A 22601-nucleotide genomic window follows, 5' to 3' on the forward strand; every position below is an offset into this window, starting at 1 on the left:
AGAATTACATACAGAATAAGAAAACTCTGGCAGTGATTACAAGCAACAATTTAATTGAGAAGTTCAGATGGCTTACATAGAGAATGCTGACTACCTGGCAGTGATTACAAAGCAATACTTTAATCTAGAAGACATAAGGAATCTGGCCCCACCGATCAGGTTTCTCTTGTACTCCTTGAAGACAAACCGTTACCAGCTTCAGGTAATAGCTAAGGTTTCCTTCCTCAGATCAAGTCACATTATCCAGAACACTTGTGATTTCTTTTGCCTTTGTTTAAAGAAAACTACAGTGTAACTGAAGATGTTTGGTACTTCAATAATGTAATTAATGAAATTGCAAATTTTTCACATTGTTGATGGGGAAAATTACATGAATGAACAAAGTGTTAAATTTCCTCAATTTTATTGAAAGATAATATCTATAATTTATTTCCATTTGCCCCTGGGTTTGTAATTAATTATGTGATGACGCTGTATTCCAGAAATGGTGGTCGCCCATTCCTTGTACAGGAGAGGATTAGGGGAGGGCCATTCGCTATCTTCTGGTCTGCAGAATATTAATAATCTATAACCACTACAATATTTGGTTAGAGCTTAGCAGTTACAGGTATACTGGGTAGCACAGAAAGGACTTACTAAATTATAGGTTTATGACATTTTTGTTATAAAATGTATATTTGTCAGAAATTTTGTTGTAAGTAATTTTACTTCATCTTGTGGAAATCTGAACTGTTAGGAAGATTACCTCTTCAGAGGGATGCTAGGTGGAATACCATAGTGTTAGAGTCACAGAGTGTTTTTTTCCCTAAACTGGAAATATCAAGTGCTAGAGGCTATAAGTTTAAGGTGAGAAGTGAAAAGTTTAAAAGAGATCTGCGATGCAAGTATTTTCTTTACACAGAGAGTAGGTGCCTGGAACATCTTGCCAAATGAGGTGATGGAAACAGATACAATTGCAATGTTTAAGGTACATTTAGACAGACAGGTGAGCAGGCAGGGAATAGAGGGAGATAGACAAACAGATGGGGTTATGATCAGGGCAGACAAAGTGAGCAAAAAGGCCTGTTTCTGTGCTGTATTGTTTGATTGTTCTACACAGTGTCATAGAGAAATAGCTGAGAAGCAGGCCTTTGAGCTAGAGAGACTGTCTCTAATCACAATCTTAATCTCATCAACCCTCCTCAGTATTGTCCATTCATTTACTCAAAGGGCGATTTACAGTGGCCAATTAACCTACCCATTCACATCACTTTGGGATGTGGGTGGAAATTGAAACACACATTGGAAATCCAGATGTTCACAGTTAGAATGTACAAATTCAACAGACAGCACCAGGAATGAACCCGGGTCACCAGCAAGATGCTCACCTACTCTGAGGAGCTTTCAGTACAGTTTGCCAAGCTCTAAGGGTCAGTAGGGTCCAAAGGTAGTCATAGCCGAAGGGTGGTAGTGGGGACGAGCTCCGACTGCTAGACAAATGCTCTTCATGGCGTGAGTCTCAAACAGCCTCTGACAACTAAGTTCAACTCCTGGCCTTCACATGTGGCATAATTCATATGCCCGGTGGAGCTGTTCTCACTGACAGGAGAAGGGGCAAAGGCGGGCCACTGGCGCCTTAAAACCAGTTGCTCCAGGCAGATGGGGCTTGTTAACCACGGATGGCAGCTCATCTAGGAGAAGGAGACTCCAATTTCAAACCACTGCCTTGCAGCTATACCTGCTCACAGGAGAGGCTTTGGGAATAAACCCTGAGGAAAAATCTGGAATTGGAGTCCCAAAGGCGGCTGACTACTGTACCCAGCAACGGCACGGTAACTCCTGCGATACAGCTGGCACTAAACTGTATCAACTTTCATCGTTCCTTTGGATGTCATCAGCACGGACAGGAGGGTCCCACTGCATGGGCAACTGACGGATCTCCTTATCAGGGTAGTTCTGGCCTGGCTTGCGCCCTGGAGAGGCCACTCCAGCTTCGCCAGTGACTACCAGAGGCGCAGTATCCATGGTCGACCACGACCGACGGAGGCCACACACACAAGGGGCAATAAACTAGTGGAGACATACCAATAGACAGTTCAACCAGACTGATCATACCAGCCAAGGAATTAATCATGCAAGGTTTTAACACACTTTCCCATCAACGACCATGATAGACATCATCCAGGAAGTGGGTACAGACCTGTGTCACCTGATGCAAAGGCATCCTGCTGTATTCTGAAATTTGTCTCTAGCTTATTTACAGGCACACTACGATACAGAGAGGCAAACATACCCTGATAGCTCGGCAGTTTTAAGTATGGTGTGAAACACTGTTAGGGCAAGCCTTTATTTAATCACTGTACGCAGCCAAGTTTCTCACTTCAGAAGCCTCAATAAAGGGAGCCTGACTCCAAACTGATCCACAGCTAGCTGCAGACTAATGAGTGATGCTGAATCTCCCTGCTCCAAGTATTTCCCTCCTTATCTACGTCACCATATGCTTCAGCTTTGACAGTGCCCAGTAAAACTTTTACATATTGTCAGCCTCACTACTGGCTCTTAAAACTTCTACCCTTGCAATATACGCTTTATTGGCCACATTATGTTAAAAATAACTGACAGGGCAATTTTCCACTTTCATTTCAGCACAAACAAGCACAAATGATTACAAGAGGGAAGGAAGCAACCTGGTTTATCAAGATTATAGGCCATCCAGATCCTCAAATGGTATGCTAGAGTTGACTTCTACTACTACTCTTGGAAATACATTCCCGAACTTTGTCACACATAGTGCACCAAAGGTACAATAGTCTAAAGCTAGAAGTTTAGAAAATAGGCTGCCAGCTCATTATCATCCATCTCATACAATCAGATAAATATCTCCAACACAAGATATGTTCTCAAGCACCTTGTTTGAAATTGGACCCAACACAAGCTGGTCTGATGAGCTTCCCATGGAAATTTAAAGATAAACAGACTTCCACTTAAACCAGTCTGAACAGGCCTCTATTACCCTTCTAAGCAAACACACAAGGTTCTGCAGATGATGGAAATGCAGAAGAATATATATTAAAAGCTGGTGGAACTCAGCAGATCAGGCAACATCTATGGAGAGGGAATGAACAGTTGACATTTTGGGCCATGACTCTTCCCTATGAAGGCTTTGACCCAAAATCCTGATGGAGGGTCTAGGCTCGAAATATTACCTGCTTAGACCTCTCTATAGATGCTGTTTGACTTGCTGAGTTCCTCCAGCATTTTGTGTGTGCGTTACCATGGTAACAGTAGAAATCACAGATCTATTTCTTTAGCAAAATGGGACCAACATTTTTTTTGCAGCAGAGTGGCAGTAAATATTCCATCATCTTCCTTCCAGTCATTTTGACAATAACCAAATTGACATTTATTGAGGCACAGAACTTCAAACCCATTGACAGTTTGGTGTTTGTATCTCAACATGAGTAGGAACTAACTTTTTCCCAGCGGCATATGCTGGAAAATCCATACTTTCCCAAGAGCGATGGGGGTTTAATTAGTGTCAGGGAACAGCTTTCACATTGTCAGTTCTGGAGCTCAATTGATACTACTTCCCGAAACAGGTACCACCACCCCAACCCCCCCAGTCTATTCTGCAATAATGTGTACAGTCCGGCATTGAGTGACTGTAAGTCAGACTGGAATTAGAATTGGCCCAGATCCAGCTACTGTATGAAGTAATATAAAGGGAGCAGAAGGACCGACTGCATGAAAACCATTTCTTGACAGAAACTCCACTCTTACTAGGTGGAGAAGACAACATCTTTGAACATTTGTCATTGTGAAGAGAAAATCTTACAGCTGCAGTTGGCAGCTTGAATGTGCAAGAAAAAAAATTGTACACATATCTGTTTCCATAAAGCAATACAAATAAGACACGAAGCAGGAAAGCAAAATTTATCTGATGTTATTCAAAGGCTAATTTCCCACCATAATTGCCATCAGTGGAAGTTCATATTGTATTTCTAATAAGCTTAGCAAGCACATGCCATCTACAGACAGAAGTACAATGCCAGTAAATGGCTTCAATGTAAATTGTGACAGAAACAGGGGAAAATACTTGAAATGTCCCCCCCCCCCATTTCTGTTGGCATCAAATAACCATGGGTGAGTTGTTGCATTTTGGAAGGACAAATAAGGGCAGGTCTTTTGTAGTGAGTGGTAGGGCTTTGGGGACTCTTGTAGGACTGAGGAGTACAAGAACATGCTTCTCCAGAAGTGGAGTCACAGGTAAGTAGGATGGTTGATAAAGGCTTTTGGCATGCTGGCCTTCAACAGTCAGGGAGGGCATTGAGTATGCAAGTTGTGATGTTATGTTGCAGTTGAACAAAATGTTGGTGACAAACACGAGGAAGTCTGCAGACACTGGAAATCCAAAGCAATGCACACAAAATGCTGGAGGAACTCAGCAGGTCAGGCTGCATCAATGGGAAAGGGCAAACAGTTAACTTTTCTGGCCGAGACGCTTCTTCAGGACTTCGGGCCAAGACTCTCCTTCAGTCTTGAAGAAGGGTCTCCGCCTGACATGTCGAATGTTTACATTTTCCATGGATGCTTGATGTGCTGGTGCTGAGTTCCTCCAGGGTTTTGAAGATGTTGGTGAGGCTGCATTTGGAATATTGTGTTCAGTTTTGGTCACCTTGCTATAAGAAAGATGCCATTAGGCTGGAAAAAGTAAAAAGGAGGTTTGGGACTCAAGGGACTGAGTTATGGAGAGAGGTTGAGCAGAGGTTGGAGTGTAGGAGAATGAGGGATAATTATCCAGAGATGTTTCTACAGTATGAAGGACATAGATAAGGTGAATGCACTCAGTATTTTCCACCGGGAAAATGAGAACTAGAGGGCATAAGTTTAAGGTCAGAAGGGCACATTTTTCATCCTTAAGGTGGTCAGCATATGGAATGAGCTGCCAGAGGAAGTAGCTGAAGCAGGTACATTAACAATATTTAAAAAGCACTTGCATAGGTGCATGGAAAGTAAAGGTTTAGAGGGATATGGGCCAAATGTGGGTAAGTGGGACCAGCTTAGATAGGAACCTTGGTCACGGACTATTAGGGCTGAGGGACCTATTTCCTTGCAGTTTGACAATGACTCCATAATGAAAGGATGGGTTACTGCTTTGGATGGACATTCAAGATGAAGAGGCCATACCTGAAATGTTAGAGTTGGATCCTCTGGGCAATGGCTGCATGCAAAGGTTGGTATGGGGTAGAAATCTGAGCATTCTTGAGGTGTGATTTTCTAACTGGGCTTCTCACAAGCACTGATTCCTACCAGCTGTGCCACACTGAGCAATTAGCTTACTTTTTTTCTCCTTGAATTGTTGAATTAACAGTCACCCAGCACTGAAGACCTACTTGTGTCAGATCTTTGAAAGGTTGAACCAAATGGCCCCCCACAATCCTCTCTTTCTCCACAGCCCTGTGTTTCTCTCCCCCATTCAAATCCAAAGATTCATTTATTTTCTGAATGTTGCTACAGATAGGTCATTCTTTCAGGGAGTGCATTCCAAATCATAACAGCTTCCTGACAGAAAAAAATAATTCACCTACCCTTGAATCTTTTGCCAATTATTTTAAATCTTTGTCCTCTGGTTACTAACCCTCTGGCCAGTGTAAACAGTTTCAACATGTTAGGTATTTGAAGTATTTTCTGCTTTTGTTTCACTTAAAAACATTCAGAACTCCTTTCTACCAACTTTAATGTGAACTCTATTAGTCCCATATTTAGGTTGCATACATTGTAAGAACAAACATTACTTTAAAGGAACATAAACTGCAAGTCATATTTTCATTACTTCCGCTCTAGACCTTTTGAATTAGTGCTGATTCAATTATCATATATCGGAGGCTCTTGCTCTGCAAGAGGAAAGGTATCTTCAATGTTATTGTGAACCCATTTTCAGCTAAGTCTTTTGCCATGATATCATTTCTAACAGTGTGGTGACAAGGTAAAGCAAGCATTGCAGGAATGGTGCCAATGAACAGGGGCTCATCAGAAAGCTTAGAAATAGAAAGGCCAACTAGCACAGCCATGGAATAACATGGCATTGGATGCCAGCAGAGGGTGGGAAATAAATCTCGATCTAACAGTTTACTCCAAAGCAATGGCTGGCTGTTAACCACAAGAAAAACTGCCTATAAATTTAGCAATCTGTGGCACTAAATCTGAAGACTTCCCCTTTTCTGACATCAATTGTTCTCTGGTATCATAAGCAATGGTACAGAAGTCACCGGACCAGCTAAGGGGGAAAAAAAATCAGTGTTAGGAAGGAATAAACAGTTCCAGCTAATATTTTGAAGATTTTATAAAGCACTAAATAAAGATATGAAGAAGCTGAAATGTGAAAACTGATTAAAAAAATAGAATGTATACTGTCAATTGTATTTTAAACTCTTTATATGAGAGAGTGACAACCCAGTGACATAAATGTATTTGTTTTAGGCTAGACAGTTTGTTAAGCAGAAATTATGACTTGCAAGCTCTCTTAGACGTCATGTATTAAAGTGTAAAATGTTCAGGGTATTTTAGGAATCATTTGAAATATTCAGCAGTTCACTTGTTTTCCTCTGATTTCACTGGGGAAACCTAGAACAAAAGTGTAGCTCATGGAGGAGGCTGAACCAGTGCTCAACCAAGATATGGAAATCTTAAAACATAGAAACATAGAAAATAGGTGCAGGAGTAGGCCATTCAGCCCTTCGAGCCTTCGAGCCATTCATTATGATCATGGCTGATCATCCAACTCAGAACCCCGCCCCAGCCTTCCCTCCATACCCCCTGACCCTTGTAGCCACAAGGGCCATATCTAACTCCCTCTTAAACATAGCCAATGAACTGGCCTCAACAGTTTGCTGTGGCAGAGAATTCCACAGATTCACCACTCTCTGTGTGAAGAAGTTTTTCCTAATCTCGGTCCTAAAAGGCTTCCCCTCTATCCTCAAACTGTGACCCCTCGTTCTGGACCTCCCCAACATCGGGAACAATCTTCCCGCATCTAGCCTGTCCAATCCCTTTAGGATCTTATACGTTTCAATCCGATCCCCCCTCAATCTTCTAAATTCCAACGAGTACAAGCCCAGTTCATCCAGTCTTTCTTCATAAAAGTTGAAGTCAGTCTGCAATGAAAGGAAAGCCTGATGGTTTTGTCATAATTATAACTGCAAAATGTGTGTCATTGAGCTAGAGATGAATGGAAGCAGTGCTTAGAGGGAGGAAACATTTCAACCATACCTGACTTTCAGAAACATGATCAGATCAGGTGGAATTTGTGTTTCATACAGCATTCTATCTGGTTATCTTTCTATTCGTTTTTGGCTGACGTGCTGGAGGGGCTAAGCAGTCAGCCAGGGAGATAAACAGTTAACGATATGGGTCACAAACCTTCATCGGGACTGGAAAGGAAGGGAGCAGAAGCCAGAATAGGAAGGTGGAGGAGAGGGAGGAGTAGATACTGGCAGGTGATAGGAGGGAGTAGCCTAAAGATACACAGCTTACCAGTCTGGTTGGGAAGTCTGGGGGAAGGAATGTCAATGGGGGTTTAGTAATTATTTTGATTTTTGCTATTTAAAACAAAACTACTTTGATCGTTGGTATAAAGTTGTTGGAGTTGCTGCAAGTCCTACTGATAGTAGGACCAATCAAAGTTTGCAGGTGGTCCTGAAGCAAGCACTTGGGAGCGATTTACATTAGAAGAAGCAACTAATCAAGTGGAACATTTTCAGCAAGAAGTAGTGATCTTGTAAGTTCTGGAAGGCACAGCAGTAGGTGTTAAAGGAAGTGTGACAAGTCAGAATGTGCATGCACATGCAAGATGTACGCTTGGACAGTTCAACACCTTACAGCAATAGGTAGCATCTGGCGGTGTAAGAGACAGTGGGGAGATTAGATTTAAAGGTCTGCGTCAGTACGGCTGGTATGCTCTTGCTGAGTGAGTTAGGCCAGCTTTTAAACAGTCCATTAAGCAGAGCAAAATTTATTCAACCAAAGGCATGACTGGGACAAACAATTGCAAAATGAACTTCTGTGCTTCTAGCTGGCTGATGTACTACAGACCTACAGACTTAGGGGCAAACAGCAATTAGGAGTGTGCTGAGGGGAGAATCAGCTAAACTTCTTCTAATGAAACAACAGCTACTCTCAAAGATATGTGAAAGGAACATGGTATAAGACAGTCTCCAGCCACCCGCAATGAAGAAGCCCTGTGTTTCCGCCCATCTCCCATCAGTGCACCCATAGAACAGATGCCCTGTAATAGTAAAATGCACTTTGGAATTAGTTGCCCACACCCCTGATGTATTTTAGATGCGGGGATTTTGTGCAAATCGATTCTCTCTAGCTCTTGGTGCAAACACCATTATCATGTTATCCCAAGGGAAGGCTGTGGCACACTGTCAACCAGCAGTCACAAACTGCATCTAATGTTTTATTCATAGACTGAATTAATGCAGGTCGATATGGGAGATAAGCGTTCCAGGAAATCACGACACTGAAAACACATACTGACATGCATGAGCAGCGTGTGGCAGGAAGCACAGGTGCCAATAAACACTACTACAGCTCTACAGATTGCTCAGAGTCTCTGCACTCCATGTGAGACTCTCACATGCATAACAAACGAGTTACCTGCATAAACACAACACTGGCGGCTCACTGTATTATTTACACACACATGTAGAGAGAAACTCCACTCAGCTCAAAAAGTAATTACGGCAGATGCACTCTTTTTCTTTTCACATAATGAATCAGTGTTCACACTTCAAAGGAAGCTGTGAAATGTGTCCATATTTCAAAAAAAACATGTGCTGCATGTTGTCAAGAGCAATAAATTCAGACTATGAACCGTACTTTAGAAAGCTGTTGCATTCTATAATGTATAGAATTATGCCATCTCAATATCAAGGGGATTATAGATGAGCTCAAAGTCCTAATTACTGATACAAATTCCATAAATGATATAGGCTGGACTGGATCATGGGAACCAGCATTTTTCTGAGCCTTCCGGGCTGTAACGCTTGCTGTTCGGTTGACTTTTGTTGCTCTTGTTGAGCTCCTGATGGAGATCAGCAGCTAGCCTACCTGGTAAACTCTGCAAGGTGCACACATTGTCATAGCAAGGCCATAGGGGTGGTGGATATTACGGACAGAGAGTTGAAGGGGAGAGATATTGAGGGCTCTGGAGGTTCTATTACAATGTTTCCATTTGACTAAGATTTGCATTTTGTGGCTCAAAACTTTTTCTGAGTATTACAGCTAAATCCAAACGGGGAAAACAAAACTAAGAAATATCATAAAAAGTTCTGTGAAATATCAAGTGTCAAATGAATTTTCTGCTGGTTTGCCATTTGGTTTTAGAAACAGCCTATTGTTCTCAAACTGGCACTTCCTACAAGACCATAACACCATGAGATATAGGAGAAGAATGAGGACATTTGGCCCATCAAGCCTGCTCTGCCATTTTATCATGTTTGATCCATTTCCCTCTCAGTCCCTCATCTCCTGCCTTCTCTCCATATCGCTTCATGCCCTGACCAATTAAGAATCTTTGCCTTAAATATATCCGAGATTTGGCCTCCACAGCTGCCTGTGGCAACAAAATCCATAGATTCACCACTCTCTGACTAAACAAATTCTTACTCATCTCCGTTCTAAATGGATGTCCCTCTACTTAGAGGCTGCATCCTCTGGCTTTAATCTCTACCACCATAGAAAGTAGCCTCCCCACATCCACTCCATTGGGTCCTTTCAACATTCGATAGGTTTCAATGAGATTCCCCAGTATCCTACTGAATTTCAGTAAGTACAGGCCCAGAGTCATCAAACGCTCCTCATATGCTAAGCCTTTCAATCCCAGAATAATTTTTGTCAACTTCCTTTGAACCCTCTCCAATGTCAGCACACCCTTTCTTAGATAAGGGGCCCAAAACTGCTGACAATACTCCAAGTGAGGCCTCACCAGTGCCTTATAAAGCCTCAACATTACATCGTAGATTTTATATTCCACGTGTTAAGCTTTGGTGCTTTGCATTACACCGTTCATGGCATCTCAGTGTTAGAAATTAGAAAGCTGCAGGCTAGACTCTTAACCATGTGCTCACACTGAGCCATCCACCTTCTAACCTGAAATGCTGTTATCAGCACCCACAGTCATGGCTGCCAGTCACTGCGTTAAACAATCTGACCAATTGTGTTCAATTTGCAACTCACCACCTCCTGACTCACATGCATTTAAGTATTTGGCTGCATTAAACACAGTCCAAAAATGAGAGTTTCCAGGATACATACCATCATCACATGTGAAGTCCTGGATTGCTACATCTTGAATGGGAATCTCCTTCAGGAAATAGGGCTTTTGGCAGCGAGGGTTCCCCGTCACAATGCGTCTCTTTCTCAACCATTCCCCCAGCCAGGCCAGGTAACAATTGCAGTTAAAAGGATTAGCTAGAAGATTTCTAGAGAGAAAGATCATTATTTGAGAAAACGGTCTTGACTTTAATCTTAAAACCATAAAACACCGTATCTTCAATTTAATTCTGAAATTTGGTCTTCAACATATTCCAAACTTCAGTCTAAAATCTAATTATCTCATTTATATCACAGCAGAAATTATTAGTAGGCTTATTGAAAATAATATGTATGACATGGGCGATCCAGAGTCACAGACAATAGATTAATATAGCTGTCCAAATTGCATCAAATATCAGAGGGTATGTGAGTAAAAAATCCAATCAGATTGGAATGACGAGAATGATTTGCACCTCAGCATTGTATAGTGTTGACAGGCAAGTTGATACTGCCCTATCACTGCATGGTTTATGACATTAAGATCCAAGGTAAATGCTCATGGGATTGAACTTCCTGTGCAATTATCTGAATGAATTGGATTGCTTATGCTGTTTTCCACTGCAAACATTGATAATGAGAACTCTATCTTTGCCTTTGCATGACGAAATTGAGGCACACAGATCAAGACGAGACTAGTGATGCGGTAAACTGTTGAAGGGAGGATCAATCGGGAAGCGGTGATTAAGTGGCACTAAACTGAGATTTAAAGGCTTGCAGACTGCAGAAAGACAAGAAAATTAATGGGAACTGTGTTTCCTTTTTTTATATATAGTGGAGGAAAGAATGGATGAGCTGAGTGGGAAATGAATCCTGATGTCAATCCAGAGGGGATGAAAAAGATGTCCAATAATGTCCTCAGATTTCAGAAGAAACAAGATGTGAAAATTCAGAATTTAACAGAAATTAAATCAACAACACAGATTGCAACAAGACAGATAAATGACTGACAGAAACAAAAGCTGGCAATCGGGAGGTTAAAGCAAGAATTCCATTTAGGTGACACTTGCAACACTTGTGAACATGGCTGAGATAAATGACCTTTTTGCTGCTGAATATTCCTTATGCTTCACTAACACATCAGTGGCAATGCAAACTATGAGCAACCTCAAAAAGACCATTCTGATAAATATGCAATATTGAAGTCTTGGAGGAACTCGGACTAATCCATAACAATTTAGAAATTGGGTTGGAAATCAACAAAGGAATTACAGAGAAGCTGACTTCATAAATGGAGATTTCTCACATTATAGTGGGGACGTGTTTTTCTGTGATTGAAGCACAGACACATTGCTTAAGCAGCATACAGGAAACCACTCTACATAACAAAAGCGATGGATGATCATTAAATTGATATGTTAATTCTGTTTCTCTGTGGATTTTGTCTTGTCTGGTCTGGTCTAGCATTTTCTACAGATAGCTGTGGATTTTGTGCTTATTACTAACGCTACGTGCCCAAAATAATAATTTGTTCCATCTTCCAGCTTCCTCTCACCTTACCTAAGTCGAAAGTAAGAGATAGAGAGGAAGAACTTGGCCATAAATGGAGGAAGAGAGACTTGTATTCAAGCTGAGCAGAGAGCTAACCACAATATAGCTGAGGAAGGGGTGAACTTTGCTGAGAAAAATGGCTTTTCTAGACCCAAACTTCCTTTGCACTCCAATGACAAAAATTAAGTTTGAAAGAGGCCATCCCATCCAGAATATAATGCGTTATTGGATACAGTTCATTTAGCTGTAATTCAAATTGTCAATGAGGTTCAACATATTGTCAAAATGAGCTGATCTAATAAAGAAGGTAATTCAGTCTGAAGATGAAAAGGGGACATTGCAGTGACTTTTCTCAGACTGAATTTTTATTTTTCAAGGGTCATTTCATTAAAATGTCATTTTCAGGCCTCCATCACTTATTTGCAAAAGCAAATAGCTTCTCCTTCGCAGATGACAGCCACACCGATTATACTGATTACATGTCACTTACAAAAAAAAAATGAATTTCCTCCTGAAAATTCCATTCCCCTCTGTAACTAATGAACCCTCAGCCAGAAAATCTATAGACACGAATAAACATAACAAATGCTTGTTTTATTATGTTAAACTAGATTACAGGTTAACTTGCTTTGGCCGATATACAAATAACACAAGTCATCAATACTGAAAATCAAATTACAATTTGTTGAAATGCTCAGCTTTTCATAATTATTCCCAAGAACTTACAGTGTGGATAGAGAGTGAAGAGTATCAAATGCTCCTGGAGAAATGGTAGTTATTTGATTGTCATAGAGTGATAGCAGACGAACGGAGCTCAGGCCCGTGAACGTGTTATTGCTGACACAGCTGATTTTGTTGCTTCTCAGCATCCTATGGAATAGAGAACAGGACTGTTACAACATGACCAAGAATAACTTTGTGCAAGGATCAGCTCAGGATTATTCAACCCGGGGTCTATGGACCTCTCTGTTAATGGTAAGGCTCCATGGCATAAAAAGGTTGAGAACCCCTGGACTAGCTATAAACCTACCTGGAGGAAGACAGGAAAAAGATGGAAATTAGTCTGATACTGTAGGGCTTTACTGTGAGTATAAGACATTAAAACAGTACTTTCTTCCAACATTTGACTTGTAGCTTCCGTGTACACAAGGCTATCTTTTACAAATCCACTCAGTAGTTTTAATGTTTCAAATCTTGGTAGAAATTGTAGTGGGGAGTATATGTTTGAAACTAAGAAAGCTCCACAGAGGTATTCTTGGCACTTGTGATCCAGTTCCTGAATAAGTTGCCAAAATAAATAGAAACACTGTACGTATAAAGAAATAGGTCTCAAGGTCCAATGTACATTAGTTAATGGAACTGCAGTTGAGAAAGTTACATTCTAAAAATATGCTAATTTCATGATATTATTAAGAAACCTCTGGATTGGGGCTAGTTGCCACTCTAAAGCAGGGGTCCCCAACCTTTTTTGCATTGCGGACCGGTTTAATATTGACAATATTCTTGCAGACCGGCCGACCGGGGGTGGCGGGTGGGGGTATGGTTGCCAACGGACAAGAGTAGCAGTCAAATGCGTTGTTTACCCAGAAAGACTACAATGACCATGAAGCCTTGCGCGGGCACCAGTGCACATGCGCATCGTGACCTGCCGATTACCCCCCCCCCACCCCCAGCAAATCCTTTTTGGCGATTCTGTTCGTGGGGGTAGGTGTTAATCACTACTGGAATGTAGGCGATAAGTGGGTAATACACTCAATTTTGTATCTAAAAAGGGTTTATCTAACGAATTTAATATTAAACACACAGCGCATATTTCCCTCGCATGAATACCGTGATAAGTCAATTATCAGGGGAGGACAGGGAAGCTTGAAGTAAGCGTTGAACAAACTTCCAGTAGAAGTGGTAGAGGCAGGTTCGATATTATCATTTAAAGAAAAATTGGATAGGTATATGGACAGGAAAGGAATGGAAGGTTATGGGCTGTGTGCAGGTCGGCGGCACTTGGTGAGATTAGCATTCGGCACGGACTAGAAGGGCCGAGATGGCCTGCTTCTGTGCTGTAATTGTTATACGGTCACTTATAAGTCAATAGCTTCATAACATTTTAAGTAACATTTGGATATTAAACACACAGCACATATTTTCCCCGTATAATTATATAAAATCATTGCCACACACCAATATCGCTGAATCAGTGGGAGCCCTGGGCTTGTTTCCCTGCAACAACACGGCCCTATAGAGGGGTGATGGGAGACAGCAATATTCGAAGGGGGTTCCTTATGTCCAGTCTATTCCGCAATTTAGTTTTCGTTGCATTCATTGCAGAAAACTCCACTTCGCAGAAAAATGTTGGAAATGAAAGCAACGTTTTCAGTGCTTTCGTGGCTGTCTCAGGATATTCAGCCTTGACTCTGATCCAAAATGCTGACAGAGATGTTATGTCAAACATACTTTCCAGCCCGTTGTCATTTGCAAGCTCGATCTCCTTCCCACCCTGATATGGATGACGCACGGGTCATGACCTCGCATGTATAATGGCTGATTAGCGGCCGTGACAGGGAATGAGGAAAGGTGCAGCTGACTCATATCGCCAAATCATATCACTTCCTCGCGGCCCGGTAGCAAATGCTCTGCGGCCTGGTACCGGTCTGCGGCCCGGTGGTTGGGGACCGCTGCTCTAAAGCACATGTATCCCATTTGGGGCTATCCAGAACCACAGTGCATTAAGAAATTTTTATTTATTTCTATTAAGACACAGGGTGAAGCTTCTTTATGGCATCATTTACTTCTTGCACAAGAGGACTAGTTCTTTTATGCTAATTCCTTCCTGTTTTGCAACTGTAATACTAAGTCAAATGTTCATCTGACACCTTTCATCTGCATGTAGATCCAAAGCGTGTTAAAAATAAGCTGATCTGGACTAAACTGAATGAGTTGTAGTTCACATGCTGGCCAACAGTCAGAGAGATATTTGAAAATGTAGGATTGTATGTAAATGACTAACCATTTCAAAAACTCATCCTCTGTGCTGCATAGACCCTACAGCGTATTCAGTAACTTTGCTCAGTCATGGTGAGAGAAGCTGGTTATCTATGTCTGTCACTAGTTACACCCCCTTACATTTTCTTTCTGTTGACGTTTATGCAGAAGTATTAATTACATTATCAGTGGGCTGTTAAAACTTAAGGGCAAAGGCATTAGATGCATGGCAACACCAGCAATTTGAAGTCATTCACACCAGTCTGCCTTGGATATGTATTACTAAACCTTCAATGCCGCTAAATCAATATTTGAGCTCTTCCTCCTTAATGGAATAGTGAGAGCACTGTCTCTTGCAGATTCCAGCAATTCAAGAAGGGGCCTTCGCCCATGCCTGCTCTGAGAAAATAAAGCATGCACAAGATTTGTTGGCCTCGTAAACAGTCATGAATAAGAGAAGTTTGGATAAGTAAGTACATGGATGGGAGGATTATGAAGGGCTATGGTCCAGGTGCAGGGCAGGTTGATGGCTAGGTAGATTAACAGTTTCCCATGGGCTAGGCGGGCCAAACAGCATGTTTCTGTGCTAAGGTGCTCTATGACTACAAATACTAATTTTAAAAAATTCAGCCTAAGACAATCTTTGTGTATGAAGCTAACCTTAAGTATTACGCCTTATATTGGCAAAGAAACAATGCCATTACACGCAAATGTTCTCATTAACATCTTGAATTTTCCACTAAAGTATAATGTACGACCATCAGGTCAGTTAGTCCAAACACATAAATCAGTTCTGGCACTGGTTTCATGAACCCCATTTTCTTATCTTTGTTATTTTCAATAAAATAAACTTCAAAATTACATTCCAATAGAAGGGAAAAGTACTGTCTTTCACTAGATATGCTAGATTATTACAGATTTATAGTCATTATAACCATATTTCAGAAATGGTTCCCTGGCTGCAAAGCAGCTGAAGGCGTTATATTTTTTTCTTTCTTCATAGACTATAATCTTGATAAAAGACTGTACACTGAATATTTTCACAAATAATATTTTAAGAATACTGTACATCACAAAGAAAAAAATTCATAAATGCACTGTTATGCAAATTCATAATAATTACTTCTGTGTCTTGTACCCCTGAAGTTCTGGGATGTGGTCTATTCCTACTGTTCACATTTCCTGATCTAAATCTTTCATTGCAATAGCTGAATTAAGCTCCCTTAGAAATGAGGTCATATGACACTGGTTTTGGGAGGAAAACTTAAATGCCCTGAATGCACTGCTCTGAATTTTGCCTGATACCAGCTTGCTTCATGCTATTCATTTTTCAAGCATATATGTACTGTAAAATGTCCACAGATTTCAAAATTGAAATAGATCTGCCCATCCAAATCAAGAGAAAAAAAAATATTCATTTATTTACACACCCACAATGTAAAAGTACTTCACTTAGAAACCTACCATAGCATTTGTTGTAGTGATGATATATAGCCGCTTTCTTTCTCCATTACCACTTGCCTGCCCCCAATTAAAATACTTGACAACCAGCTTTGTTAAAAGTAATGATCCTTTGAAAAGGAAAAACTTCGATTGATACCGTCCCTCACTATATTTCCAAAACTAATCTATGAATCACTTTTGAAATGTGGTCATATACCAACTGTGCAATCCATTTTATAAATAATGCCAGTTCAATCAGTGAGGGCTAAAAAATTCCTCTTATTCTGATATGAATGGACATGCATGTTCAAACCTTTTCTGGACAACTGAGTTAAAAACAGGTTTAAAGGGTCTTCGGTGGAATGCCACCTTCTTTCTGCACTTATAGACTGTTCGCCTTCGTTCCACAAGCCTCGACTCAGAAGCAAGTGCACATCCAACTGAGTCACAACATGTGCCCTATCACTTAAAAAAAATATTTGCAGAGTACCACAGATATGCACAATTTGCAAAGGTCATGATCTTAAAGGCACTGCATTTACTGAAAACAGAATACCAATGGCTACTTTGATGAACTCAGAACACTAAATCACATGCTGACATGAGCCAAACAAGAAAGTCTACCTTTGTTCAATGTCTTGAGCTTTAAGAAATGAAACATACGAGGGGTGATTGATAAGCTCGTGGCCCAAGGCAGAAGGAGTCAATTTTAGAAAACCTAGCACATTTATTTTACAACATAGTCCCCTCCTACATGTACACACTTAGTCCAGCGGTCGTGGAGCATATGGATTCCTTCTTTGTATAAGTGGTGAAAAGCTGGGGTGATTGATAAGTTCTATGCCTAACGGAGAAGGAGATGAGTTATTGACTTCAAACTTTCTGCATTATCACTCAAAGAGTTGAACTGCATGTGCATGTAACAAGAGCGTCTTGGACCTCCAGATGGTCCATAGCAGGGGCGATTGATAAGTTTGTAGCCTAAGGTAGAAGGAGATGAGTTATACTGCTTTTGTTACGTGTACGTGCAGTTCAACTCTTTTAGTGAAAATGCAGAAAGTTTGAAGTTAATAACTTATCTTCGTCTACCTTAGGCCACAAACTTGTCAATCACCCCTGCTGTGAACCACTTTCTGGAGGCCAAGACGCCGATTTCTACAAAGAAGGGATCCGTATGCTCCACGACCGCTGGACTAAGCGTGTAAATGTAGGAAAAATAAATGTGCTAGGTTTTCTAAAATTGACTCCGTCTACCTTAGGTCACGAACTTATCAATCACCCCTCATTGGAGTGTGTTTTAATAGATGCATTGTAAAAGCATTTTGCAATGCTGAGATATTTACTTGTGATTTTACATATTTAATTTATTTGTTCGAACAGCCAGTGCACAGTGAGCAGAGATCCCCTCAATAATAAGCTTACTGATTTGGATACCGTTGGGGGTGGGGAACAACCACCCGGGGAAGCCACAGTGACAAGATCTCCAGCAATGATTCTGGCTCTGTGGCCCAGACGGAAAAGTGGGAGAAGAGGAGTGCAGTGGTGATAGGGTATTCCATAATTAGAGAAGCAGAAAGCGGGTTCTGTGGATGTGAAAGAGACGCCCGGATGGTGTGTTGCCTCCCAAATGCCAATGTCAGGAATGTCTTGGATTAGGTCCATGGCATTCTAAAGGTTGCAGGTGAACAGCTGGAAGTCGTGATACATAGTGGTACTAATGACATGGGTAGGAAAAGGGAGGAGGTCCTTTAGAAGGAAGATAGAGAAAGCTGAAAAGCAGGACCCCCAGAGCAATAATCTCTGGGATGGTGCCTGTGCCACATGCCAGTGATGGTAAGAATACGATGATTCTGCAGGTGAATGTGTGGCTAAAGAATTGGTGCAGGGGGCAGGGGTTCATATTTCTGTATCATTGGGATCCTTTCTGGAGAAGGTATGACCTGTACAAAAAGGACCCAAACCCAAGGGGAACCAATATCATTGTGGATAGGCTTGCTGGAGCTGCTGGTGTGAGTTTAAACTAATTTGGCAGGGTATGGGGTCTGGTGTGATAAGGCTGAGGATGGGGCAGTTGGTATACAAGTAGATGCAGTGGGAAGTGAGATTGTAAAGAAGGACACAATTGCAGATGATAGGACAAGATTGCAGTCAGTGGGATGAGTTAAATTGTAACAAGAAGTCAAAATCAAACAGGGTTATGAAGACTTAAGGTGTTATATATGAATGCACATAATATACAGAATAAGGTAGATGATCTTGTAGCACAGTTGGAGACTGATAGTTATGACATTGTGGGCATCTCTGAGTCGTGGCTGAAAGAAGATCCTAGTTGGGAGTTTAATATCCAGGGAGACACATTGCATCGAAAGTACAAACACGTAGGTGAATCCTTAGAAAGAGGTGACATAGGATCAGAAGATGTAGAATCCTTGTGGGTAGAGTTAAGAAAATGCAAGGGGGAAAAGCCCCTGAATGGAGTTATATACAGGCCTCCAAACAGTATGTGGACTGCAAATTACAATGTGAGATAGAAAGGACATGTAAAAAGGACAATGTTGCAATAATCATGGGGGATTTCAATATGCAGGTAGATTGGGAAAATCTGGTTGGTGTTGGATCCCAAGACATGGAATTTGTAGAATGCCTATGAGATGGCTTTTTAGAGCAGCTTGTGGTTGAGCCCAACAGGGGAATGACAACTCTGGATTGGGTGTTATATAATGACCCAGATTTGATTAGGGACCTTAAGGAAAATGAGCCCTCAGGAAGCAGTGATCGTAATATTGTATAATTCACCCTGCAATTTGACTGGGAGAAGACGAAGTTAGTGGTATCAGTATTAGAGTGGAGTAAAGGAAATTACAGAGACAGGAGCTGGCCAAAGTTGATTGGAAGGGGACACTAGCAGGGATAATGGCACAACACCAATGGCTGGTGTTTCTCGGGGATAATTTAGAAGGCATAGGAAAAGTACACCCCAAAGATGAAGAGTATTCTAAAGAGAGGATAATGCAGCCATAGCTAAGATGATGGGATAGGGTAGAGGATGGTAACAAAACTTCTAAAGAAACATTGAAAATTCAGAAGCCAACTATTGAGTACTATACTGACGCACAATGGAGAAGTAAGAGCAAAACCACTTTACTTACAAAGTCTTAAGACTATCCAGTCCTTTGAACATTTTTCGATGCACAGATTCCAGACGATTTCCAGTTAGCAGGACTTCATTCACACCTGAAGCCCCCTCAAACACTCCCTCTTCAATATCTGTGATCTTATTATTGCTTAAGTTTCTAAAAGGGAAAAGAAAATAAAATAAACTCTAGAGCACTCATCTCAACCAAGCTTTGGCATGAAGTTTGTATATGTCAGCTTTACATATCCTTTTATGGAGAGCAAGAATTAAAAGCGTAGACATAACCAGACTGTATCAAGAGGATCAAGAGACATAAGTATTAATCTCACTAAGCAGACAGATGATTTAAATATACATGGCCCCCTTGATAGGCTCTTTATGAAAATCCTGCATTCTCCATTCTGATCAACTCTCTGAAATGGCCGAGTCAGAAACTTGTTTCAGGGTAGATTCTGAATGGATTAACAACTGATTTTGACAATACTTGAATCTGTAGGCATCTCTGTTCTTGTTCTTTTAGGCAAAGTGCATCTTTTCTGTACTGAGTTCTACTACTGGTCTACCTATTCAGTTAGTCTATCCCTATCTGCCTCAATCTTTCCCAGAGTTCTCAAGCTTTGTGGCATCAGCAAATTTGGCAATTCTACTCTCCATGCCCAAATCTGAGTAATTAATATTTATCACTAAAAATTATAAATGATCTTCTTATCCCACAAAACATTTTTATTGTCCCAGCTGGGAAATAAACCATAACTTTCAAATTCTATTACTTTTTTCATAAAACTACTTTAAATAGTTATTGTCATTTAAACAGTAGCCAAGACCAGAGGAAAAGCCAGCTTCTAAAATAGTTCAACGCAAACACCAGGAAATCTGCAGATGCTGGAATTTTATGTGTGTTGTTCTCAAGTAGTTCTTTGTCTATCCTGGTACAGCATAGGCAGTCAAGAGAAGATTCCAGCATCTGCAGATTTTCTCTTGCTTGAGAAGATTGCTGAGCTTGTGTTTAGACTACATTGGTTGGTAATTCCTGCCATTCCTTCTGTGACTAAGAAATATGAGGTGCCTGCCTTCTCAGACAGAGGTGTAGGCTACCAATTACTGCATGCCTCAATGACCATGATTTCAGCACATTCCAGGTCACTAGTATAACTGTCTTTAATGATGTCTTTCACAACATACACCTACTAGGAGAGGGAACTACAACCTGGTTGTTTAAGATACAAGGGGGAAATCCAAAGCAAAAATTCAACTTACATTTTGCGGAGCTGAGGGAGCCTCTTGAAAATCCCGGTAGCTTCCAGCACTGTAAATTCATTGTTGTTAAGACGCCTAGAGTATTTAATTAGAAAAAAAGATTGTCAAAAAACATTTTTTAAACCTAGACTCCTTCCAAATTACATTATGGATTTTATCCTTCCTTTATGGTATCTTTGGTCAGCTGAATATTGAAAGGTGTCCATTTAAGTATTCTTATTTGAAACTGGACAGTTACAATTCAGTCACATTTTGAATGTTGAAATTATTATTAATATTCTGAGCTGTGTAGAGATTTGACACTTCTCTTTCAAATGGATGACTAACTTGTTTCATCTTCCTTCAGACACATGAATACAGGAGCAAGTGAAGCTTTCCTTAGAGGGAAATGAATAACCCTTCCTCAGAGCATGAACATGAGATTAAATTGACCCATTTGGAATGGGGTCAGGAAACAGGGCTGATCTGCTTTTCTCCCTGAACTAAAGAAGAATAACATAAAAATATTCTGATGATTTCTCCCACCTCAAGTTTCCTCTCATTTCTCCTGACTGCTGATTTATATTGAGTTAGTGCTACACTAGTAGAGTATTTGGCAGGGACCAAACAACAGGTGTTTCTTTCCTCAGTCAATATCTGCACAAAAGCTTTCTTTGGATTGAATCATGTGAAACAATCAGAATGGTGAACCCTGACCAAGAACTCAATTTCTTTGCCAAAAAACCATGAGAACAGATGCAACACCTAACTGATGATGTTGGTAAAACTTAGCCCTTTTTAAAGATGGGTCACAGTTCCATGTCTTTTCCAGCTGAGCAACTGGAACCTTCAGAACATGAGCAATGTGCAAAGTTCAAATACGAGAATTAGCCCATTCAATTTAACCGTGGAGGGGAAATTCTAACCACAGAAAGCTGCAGTTTCTTGGACATTCAAACTGTATTTTCAACATTTCCTGCACAAATGCTGTTTGAAGGAGATTTAGTTATGGAACCTAGTCCTATTGACTAATATCCCTTAATGTTCCATGCACTATTCCTGCTGGATTTATAAAATAGCCCTGTTTGTACTGTGTGTTTTGCTTCCTTTGGCTCATGTATTCATCAGTCTGATGTGGGTTATACATTGGGCATCTTACACAATAATGCTGGAATTCCTCAGCAGTTAAGCAGCATTTGTGGGGAAGGGAAAGGTTAAGGTTTATGATCATTCATCATAAAGGCATACATTGTAAATCATGCTAATAAATTGACTATACTTTATGTACTACAATTATGTTATTGCCTGTGGCTTACAGGCTCCCAGTGATTACAAATCAATCTTGCCTATACTTGTGGGGTCATGAATTGCCCATTCAGCTGTGCCCTCACCATGTCTAATATAGATTGAAGCCCCCATGTGGAACTTCGGCACTGGAGTAACACACTGAAAAATGAAGTCTGCACTGTTTCCATCACTGCACAGAGAAGACCAAATTGATATCTAATACGTGCTAGGCATCAATGGAGACTGATAGTTTCTGGTAAACAAAGTTACTTTTCCTGAGTGGGGATCCAAATACATAACATTTCTTTTGAAAGAATAACATTATTACATTGATAGATATGGATACCCTGAATGTAATTTCTTCTCCTTTGCTGCCCCAATGATAGGCATGGGGAAATAATGATGAAATGACAGAACAGACTCAATTGGCCAAATGGCCTAATCTGGCTCCTATATCTTATGGTTTTATGGAATAACAACACAGTAGTTGTTATTGGCCTTGTGTTGAAAAGCCTGGATTATTAACCAACAAGCCAGGCTTGAATCCACTGGGGCATCATTGAAATTCTGGAATTAAAATAAAAGCTATTGCTTGTAAAGATAAACACAAAATTAATGCTTTAAACACACATCTAGTTTACTGCCACATACGGGGAAGGTAATCTACAATTCT

At 40.7% G+C, this 22601-nt stretch overlaps 1 protein-coding gene across 2 annotated transcripts in view; it reads right to left on the reverse strand.

Annotated features, from left to right (window-relative positions):
• The window catches only part of slit2 (slit homolog 2 (Drosophila)), a 463208-nt gene that overhangs the window by 76879 nt on the left and 363728 nt on the right, over positions 1-22601 (reverse strand). For both annotated transcript variants that reach the window (XM_063043381.1, XM_063043380.1), the window contains 4 exons: positions 20663-20737; positions 19419-19562; positions 12574-12717; positions 10300-10466 (listed from right to left, as the gene is read on the reverse strand). In XM_063043381.1, the coding sequence (XP_062899451.1) occupies positions 10300-10466; positions 12574-12717; positions 19419-19562; positions 20663-20737 (530 nt within the window). The remainder of the gene's footprint in view (positions 1-10299; positions 10467-12573; positions 12718-19418; positions 19563-20662; positions 20738-22601) is intronic.

Source organism: Mobula hypostoma, chromosome 3 (assembly GCF_963921235.1).
Source record: "Mobula hypostoma chromosome 3, sMobHyp1.1, whole genome shotgun sequence".
NCBI classification, from domain to species: domain Eukaryota; kingdom Metazoa; phylum Chordata; class Chondrichthyes; order Myliobatiformes; family Myliobatidae; genus Mobula; species Mobula hypostoma.